The sequence below is a fragment of the Cibotium barometz genome, chromosome 2, assembly GCF_041138505.1.
Source record: "Cibotium barometz isolate CiBa-2024 chromosome 2, ASM4113850v1, whole genome shotgun sequence".
NCBI classification, from domain to species: Eukaryota; Viridiplantae; Streptophyta; class Polypodiopsida; order Cyatheales; family Cibotiaceae; genus Cibotium; species Cibotium barometz.
This window is the reverse complement of record NC_141047.1, coordinates 41,766,812-41,775,283: the sequence shown is the minus strand read 5'-3', so window position 1 is coordinate 41,775,283 and position 8,472 is coordinate 41,766,812. Positions and strand designations below refer to the sequence as shown.

Genomic DNA, 8,472 nt, shown 5'->3' with positions numbered 1-8,472 from the left:
ATGTAAAGTTGAGTGCACAAGCCCAGAATCGAGGGAAGAAGGTATGCTTGAAGGTCAACCCTGAGTTGATTAGGAATCAGGTTGGGCTCTTTTCTCTGTCCAGCATTATTATTTTTTGTCCTGGGAGACCGCCTACTAAGGTTGAGGTGGGCAAGTGGCTCCAAGAGGATGTTCTGCATGATAAGGTGGTCTCCAAAGCATTTTACCTAGGCAAGGGTTTCTTTAATGTGCTTTTTGTAAAAGAACAGTCTGTTTTGAAACTATTTGCAAAAGGCCCTCTCTTCGTGGGGCAGAGGATGGTGTATGTGTTTCCATTTGATCCTTTGTTTGATGTTAATAAAAGCCTGCAAAATGCTTTTCCTGTATGGGTGGAGATTTTGGGCTTCCTCCATGGATTAGGCAAGATCTTTGGGATATTACATATTCATTACGTCCGGTGCTACACCTTCCAAATGATGAGGCTCGGGGTAGATAAGCTAGTAGCATATGAATCTCATGGAATACTACGATTTAAACCCCAAAAATTGTTGAGGTTGATTTAGGGGATTTGGGAATATTAGAGTTGGGTCTAAAATTCAGTCCTTTTCTAGGAGCATGTTTTAAGTGCGGGGGCTTTGGAATTATAGCCAAAAACTGTGTAGAACAGTCTCACAGGGTAAACTTGAGGAGGAAAAGGAGGCAAGCACAAATAATGCTAAAAAGACTAATTCGGTTGCTAGCCAAACGGGAAAGAAGGAAAAGGAGGCAAGCAAAAATAATGCTAAAAAGACTAATTCGGTTGCTAGCCAAATGGGAAAGAAGTAAAAGGTAACGATAAATTGCATGATGGGGTTGGAGGTCAATCTAAAGGTGAGTGGGTTAGAGTAAAAGGGAAGACTAGTGTTAGGCAAGTCAAAAAGGAAGCCAGAAAAAATCACGCTAATCCGAGGGGAGAAGGAAAAGAAAATAAAACTCAAGGTAGCTTGAGCTCTTTAATGTACTCCAATCCTTATAGCCCTCTGAGAGAAGAGGATAGCAGCACTTCTTCTATTCAAAGGTTCAACTTTCAGGTTGAGGAAGCTTGGAAGGAGATCCAGAAGGAGGAAGTGTCACCAAGTGAGGAAGTTGATATGGTTCCTGAAACTGCTCTGTCATGAATAAGTCAGTAGAATTTTTAGGCTGTTCATGGAATGTCAAAGGGATTAAGGATTAAAAAAAGAATGCTTCTTTTTGAGGGTTAGTTAAAGAATGGGGGTTATCTATTATGGATGTACAAGAACATAATCTTTTTGGTAATACTCTAAGGCGAGATAGATTTAGGGATTGAGTTGTGATGTATGGGAGGGTGAAAACTGGGGTATAGTGGTGTTATGACTATAGTTAGAAATGATCTTAAACCTATTATTATTGCCAATCATCCTAATGGTAGGATTCTTGTGGTAGAAATCTTAGTCAGGGGGGAAAGAATTTGGCTTATTAACATTTATGGGGCTCATAATCATAAGATTAGGAGTGAGATGTGAAATCGGATTGCCAATTCGAACATCCAGGTTCCTTAGATCATTTTGGGTGATTTTAATATGGTTGAGACTAGTACACAAGTGTGGGGGAAGTACCATTCTAATGGGTCAAGAGAAAGGAAAATGGGAGGAGTTGAGAGGTAAACTGGGATTGGTTGATAGTTGGAATCTAGGGGATTGGAGAGATAACCCTGGGCATACTCACTTCTTCCTCCAGAATTGATAGAGTGTTCCTCAGTCAACAAGCATCATGGGTCCCTCATACTTTGAGGGTTTCCATAGACTCTAGCAGAGCTATCTCCAACCATATGCCCTTGAAATGGAGCTAGTGTTCCTCCAGAATTGATAGAGTGTTCCTCAGTCAACAAGCATCATGGGTCCCTCATACTTTGAGGGTTTCCATAGACTCTAGCAGGGCTATCTCGAACCATATGCCCTTGGAGCTAGTGTTCCTCCAGAATTGATAGAGTGTTCCTCAGTCAACAAGCATCATGGGTCCCTCATACTTTGAGGGTTTCCATAGACTCTAGCAGGGCTATCTCCAACCATATGCCCTTGAAATGGAGCTGGTATGAAACTGATGGGGAGGAACTAGAATTGACTCAGTTTCCTACTAGGAAATTGAGAGTTAATAACCTTCTACTTAGAGATGATCTGTTTGTTGAATACACTAAGGAGGCCATTGGGAGGCTGAAAAGGAGAGGTATGTAGGATGGATCATGGAGGCAGTTTGCTAATGAAATGCAAGGTATCATCAGAGCTGTTGGCAAATTGAGAGCTGAGGAGAGGAGGTAGGTAAGGAAGATGTGGGAAATGCAATTGGAGAGCTTGTAAAAGAAAAGGCAGGTTGATAAACTCACTACTAAGGAGACTAATCTATACTTCAGATGCCAATCTCGATTAAGAGGATGATAGGTTTGCTAGAGGAGGAAAACTGGGCAAAATGGAAATCTTTCAATAATAGAAGGAAATCAGAGAGCTCTCTTTAGACTTGCCAAAGGGAGAAATAGTAGGGAAGTGGTGAGGAGAACTTTAGATGAGAATGGACAACAACTAGAGAATATTGAGAAAATTGCAAGAAAACGGGTAGAGTTCCTTGGGTCTACCCTTAGCATGAAGGAGGACTGTTCTTAGAGGAGGTTTCAGGAGGTAGAAGATAAATTGCTAGGTCTAATCAAGCAGAGTGTGGACCCTGGATAGATGGCTAAAGAGGGATGTTGATATTGAGGAATGTTGGGTAGCTCTCTTGAAACTGGGAAGGGACAAAGCTCCTGGATGGGATGGATTGTTTGTGGAATTCTTTATTGCCTTTTGGCCATCCCTAAAGGATATTGTTGGGGAAGTATGTAAAAAGGCCTTCAACTCTAGCATTATGGGGATAAGGACTTCAAAGAAGGCTTAGTGAAGTTAATCCCTAAGTAAACTGCATGCAATAGGTTTGGACATTGGAGGCCTATCACCCTGTTGAATGTTATCTATAAGATCTTGGCCAAGGTGATTGCTCTCAGGATCACTCTTGTTTTGCAAGAAGTCATTTCTAAGAAACAACATGGGTTTATTAAGGGCAGATCAATATATGATAATATCTTTGCAGCCATGTTAGGGAGAGATATAGCCCTTAAAACTCATAAAAAATGTATCATGTTGCAATTGGATCTGGAAAAGGCCTATGATAGGTAGGGTGCATTGGTCTTTTGTAAGAGTGATGGAAAAACTTGGATTTGGAACTAAAATGGCAGCATGTATTTACACTTTGACCTGGGGTGGGCATTCTAACGTCTTGTTAAATGGGAGGGTGGTTGGGGGTTTGAAGTAAATAGATCTGTGAGGCAAGGATGCCCTCTTGCCCCCCTCTTATTTGCTATTGCTTCCCACCCCTTGGTAGTGTTTCTAGAAGATGCATATAGAAATGGAAGTCTCACTGGTCTAAATTTGAGATACAGTGAGCAACTGATTATACAATGCTTTGTTGATGATTAATTATTGTTTTTGAAAGCTGAGAATAATAATATGAGACTGGCTCTCGCTATTATACGGGATTTTTGTTGTAGCATGTGGATCCAGATGTAACATTTACAAATCCAGAATCATAAGCTTGACTGAGGATAATGATTTTGAATTGCAGAGGTGGGGCTGTGAGGTTCCAAAAAGGAAAAATTGTCAGACTTTTAGGAATCCCATTTGGGGTTGATGTTATAAACAAACAGATGCTTGAGTGGGCAGTAAACTGATTTTTAGAAAAGCTGAAGAAATGGGAGGGGATTAGAGTTCCTTTTTATAACAGAATAGCAATATGTAATGTTGTGTTGAATGCTTATATTATGTTTTTATGTCCTATGATGGAGTTTGGAAAGAGTCATTGAAAAAAGATAGTGGGTCCCATTAGAGACTTTTTATGGAGGAATGGCAGAGCTACCAAAAGGGTTCCAGCCTGGTTGGGACAATATAGTGGGTCTCGTCAGAGACGTTTTATGGAGGAATGGTAGAGCTACCAGAAGGGTTCCAGCCTGGAAAGAGTCATTATAGAAAAAGATAGTGGGTCCCATCAGATACTTTTTATGGAGGAATGGCAGAGCTACCAAAAGGTTTCCAGCCTGGTTGGCCTAGGACAAGCTGTCTGTTCCAAAAGGGGAAGGGGGCATTGGGATTTTGCGTTTGCCAACTCAAACCCTTGCAAGGGTTGCCTTGCTTCTTCCCAAATGCCTTCATCAGGATGATACATGGTCTGTGATGGTGAGAGAGTTAGTAGAATTGTCACTGGTTCAAGCTAAAGGTATTTGGTAGGGATTGGGGTGGAAAGACAAACTATTTTCCTATGCTCCTTTGAAGTTGACAGGTTCCCCTTTATGCAGGATACTGAGCAAGAGGTGGAAGGAAGGCTTGAGCCTTATGGCTTGGGATGGGGGAAGTGGGTTGAGCAATGCTTAGGAATTCAGGTTCATTGGGGTGATTAGATCCTTGGGAAACGGGCTTTTAATGATGAAGTTGCAGAAATACTGTTAACAATATTATCAGAGCATGTTGTTTGTGGGAAATCTGGATCACTAGGAATGCTGTTGTATTCCAGAATGGATCTCTTGTTGGACTTGATGTGTCAGATGTAATGCATAAATGTGTGTATGTGCTAGTTTGTAACTCGTATGAATAAGCTGGAAAAAGAGGGGATGGGTCAACTAATGCAGAAACTTCAGATGGGCATCACATCCACTTGGGGGAATCTTCGAGCATACTAGGGTAACCTAACCCATGATTCTTATCTTGCAGGTTAGTATTGCTGAGGGTTGGAAGACCAAGCTGCCCAGATTTGGACCCAAAACTAGAAGGTGGTACCTTAAAGAGAAACAAGTGGATTATAACTTTGTTACTTTCATAGAAAATCCTGTGAGAACCAAACCTACAGAAAAAAATCTGGTCCAAAAGGGAGACATATTGGAAAAACAAACCCCTAGAAGGTGTACCATTGAGGCTATGATGGTGCTTGGTTATTAGATCTCTTGGGAGGAGTCTAGTTTTCTTTTGGATGATTGTGTAATTATAGCTTTAAGTTAATATATATACTTACTATTGATGGAAAAAAGATTATTAAATGAAGCGAAATGTGATAAGTAGTGGGTCAGGTCTAAAGTAGTTTTGGATCAGTGTTCGAAAAAAACCCGGGTATAGTGTAATTTGCACTTGCAGATTTTAAAAACTACCTTCAAATTTGAAACTTAAGGGTATAAAAACCTGCAGATTTTGAGGGGTTGTAGAACAAAAACCTTCAAATTTTGAAAATTTTCTTTATAAATAATTTCACAATTTTTAGATGAAGGTTTTTTATTTTTTGGGAAAATAGTTTTTTTGGAACACTGTTTTGGATGTATAAGGCATAGTTGTGGTGAGCTTTAAGTTAATATATATACTTACTATTGATGGAAAAAAGACGAAAAAAAAAAGGCTGACTAAACTTTAAAGCCCTATGCTCAAGCCTTTTGAAAAGGCCTTAACGAAAGGCACCTACTCGCCAAAATTTTTTTAAAAAAAAGAAAGGCCCATCTGCTTGCTTTAGGAGCCTCTCGTCTGTCTGTTGATGGTGTAGACTTGCTGAGGGTCGATGTGGCAGGCCCCCCGTGTCGGTGCCCCGTAGTTACACCAACAGAGGGGGCGCACTGGAGCAGCGAGGGGACGGGAGGCGGCCTACGGCAATCTCTGGGAGGTGGCCTCGTAAGGGGACCTTAAGAATATATGCATTAATTAAGTGTGATAAAAATTAATGAGCTGATTTTGAGGATTGATTTCACGCACTAAGCAGTGCCATTTGAGTCGCATGTGGCTTTGGAGAAAGAGAAACGTCCAGGACTCCAGCCCCACGCCCACCTGGCACCGATGGTGGTTTTTTTTGTCTAAAAAACCGGCGGTATCGAGAGTTAGTTTATAGAACAGGGAAAGGAAGTTGAGTACGCGTGTGAAGGAATCGTGTAGGAATCCATCCGCATGGGAGAATTTGTTGCTATAAGAGGAGTGTGGACTTTAACAAATAAAAAAAAGTTCTGTGCATGTGACCGGCCGCGCCATCCCTTTCGAGGCTTTTTGCGCCCCCGGGTCACGCCGGCCAACCCTTGTGGCCTCCGGTATTCTGCCCCTCGATTCTGACATCCCTCCGATTCCCTTCCCTCTCATTCAAATCTACATTACCCTTGCTTATTAGGACTCCATTACCAAGCTTGTTTCGATTATCTATGTAATCGTTAGTATTAAGCCTTCATCTGCTGCTTGGCGATACATCATCTATCTTGCAGGTATGTCTTATTATTTGCTATTGTTGACAATATTTGTGATATTGGAATAGTAGAAGAAGAAATTGTGCTGGTGTGTCTACTCGCTCCTCTGCCTGCATACCTCTCTAATCACCTGTGACTAGAGGACATGGATGACCCCATAGACGTTGAAACACTACTTTGGCCAGAAGAAGCTGCATCACCCTACCCACCTTCTCTGGCTTGGGAGAATCAGACCCACATGAGCCTTTGCAAATCAACCACTAATACACCTAAGCATTCATTCGGGGGCACAAAGCAGGCGCAAGCATGGTTTGATGTGAGGGTTTTCTATGTGAGGGTAAGCTCATGCCTTCCAGATGAAGCTCCTGACTCTCTGCTAATAGTGTACCCTCAGAGGGACACTTCTACAGAGCTAGAAGTTAATGGGGGTAGGATATCTGCTTCAGAGAGGGCTTGTTTAACCATGAGAAGGGATAGGGTGGACACAGGTGCAGCTGAGGCAATCTATGTGAGCACAAATAATCTCAGAGCGACAGGAGATTTGCCATTTGAGATCTATGATAAAGATGAGCTTATTCTACACGGGAAGCTGGCAAAGACAGGCTCTTCAACAGATGATAATATGTTGATTGAAGGCTACATTTCTGTGGCTTCTTCTCCCATGAGCAATGAAGCAGGGTGGAGTATGGATTGCACTTGTGGGATAATGTCGTGCTCCTGCTCTTTCTTGAAGGGCAGGATGGACTTCTCTACTGTCAACCCCACAATGGAGGTATATGTCGCTGGTAGGAGCTGTGGCCTTCCTCTTGTACTCACTACAACTGTGCAGCTAAGTGTGAGAAGGAAGAGCTTGAGGTACTGTTCATTGGATGCTATCCCAGAGTTCGAGGAATCTCAACCAAACCAGGTGGTTGCAGGACAGGTAAATATATAGACACATTGCCGTTTGCCTTCATTAATTTTTCTCAGTAGAGTTGTGTCATCGTACAAGATGCTTAGCATTTGTGGTGACTGCTTTGAACTATATATGCCCCTTTCCCCCTTCTATTCAATTACATTACCATGCATTATTTTTGTCTCTCAGATTGCTGATGATGAAGCCTATGCAAACATGGCTAAGCATCCTTTAGGAATGGTCTTATCAAGCAGCTTCTACATGCCACTGGAGGGTGGATGCATAGGAGAAGGGGAAGAAGGAGAGCTGTCTTGGTTCAATGCAGGGGTAAGGGTTGGTGTTGGGATAGGGTTAGGGTTGTGCCTTGGAGTTGGTATTGGTGTGGGATTGCTGGTGAGACCATTCAAGAAAAGGCTCCTTGGAAGGCTTCTTTTGGAACAGAGGCGGTGGGCTTCATTTTTGCAGTTGTGTTTAAGGTGTGGAAGATATAGACATTATGGAATAAACTAACCTCTCTATGGAGCCTGCTAACGTAGTAGGATCAGATGTAAGCTATATACAATGCGAGGCTCTTGCGCCTAAATCAAAAGTTATTATGTCAAGGTTGAGCTTCTTATAGAGGGAAAGAGTCTTGCATTAGTGTGCACTGTGTACAAGCTTTACAAAGAAGAGAGCAGATACAGACACAGGTTTTAACTTCTAAGTCTCCCTTTTCTTAATAATTATGTATTTAATTAAAGAAAACATGTAACTTAAATCTACTTGGAGAAGCATGGAGAAGTATGGTTTGTTGTTTCCATGGGTAAAAAAGCCTCGCTACTCGGCCCTCCTCAACTTTGAAGTTTGTTTGCACCTGCTCTAGAACGAAGGAAAAAACAACGGTGGGAGGCCTTGGATGCCAGTTTGTTGTTTTTGGTTTAGCCCAACCCCCAAATTAGAGAATTATATATATATATATATATATATAATTTCCAGAACCCGTGTGTGAACATAGTCCCTCATGTATTATATCATTTTTTAATAGAGAACTATATATATATAACCCTTGTGTGAACATATTCCCTCATGTTAACCCTTAGTGTGAACATGAGGGACTATGTTCACACTAAGGTTTCTGGAAATTTTATATATATATATATATATATATGTTCTCTATTAAAAAATGATATAATACATGAGGGACTGTTCACTCAAGGGTTCTGGAAATTATTTTTAGTGAGCCTTATATCAATCCTTTTATCATCAATTGAAGAGGAAATTGTAATCGGAACCCTGGTTGACACTTAATGTTTTTCTCATAGTTTACCGACTTACCATC

At 41.4% G+C, this 8,472-nt stretch overlaps 1 protein-coding gene across 1 annotated transcript; it reads left to right on the top strand.

Moving 5' to 3' along the window:
- The first annotated feature begins 6,154 nt into the window (after positions 1 to 6,154).
- LOC147641083 (uncharacterized protein At1g01500-like) lies at positions 6,155 to 7,878 on the top strand. The gene is made up of 2 exons (XM_086809810.1): positions 6,155 to 7,181; positions 7,344 to 7,878. The coding sequence occupies exons 1-2, from the start codon at positions 6,405 to 6,407 to the stop codon at positions 7,662 to 7,664; spliced, it is 1,098 nt and encodes a 365-aa protein (XP_086665936.1). The 5' UTR covers positions 6,155 to 6,404; the 3' UTR covers positions 7,665 to 7,878.
- The last annotated feature ends 594 nt before the right edge of the window (positions 7,879 to 8,472 follow it).

Bases quoted from the DNA above. Each gene is read 5' to 3' on its own strand.
- LOC147641083 (XM_086809810.1), top strand. From the start codon at position 6,405: ATGGATGACCCCATAGACGTTGAAACACTACTTTGGCCAGAAGAAGCT. The intron at 7,182-7,343 runs GTAAATATATAG...TTTGTCTCTCAG, and splicing joins ACCAGGTGGTTGCAGGACAG to ATTGCTGATGATGAAGCCTA.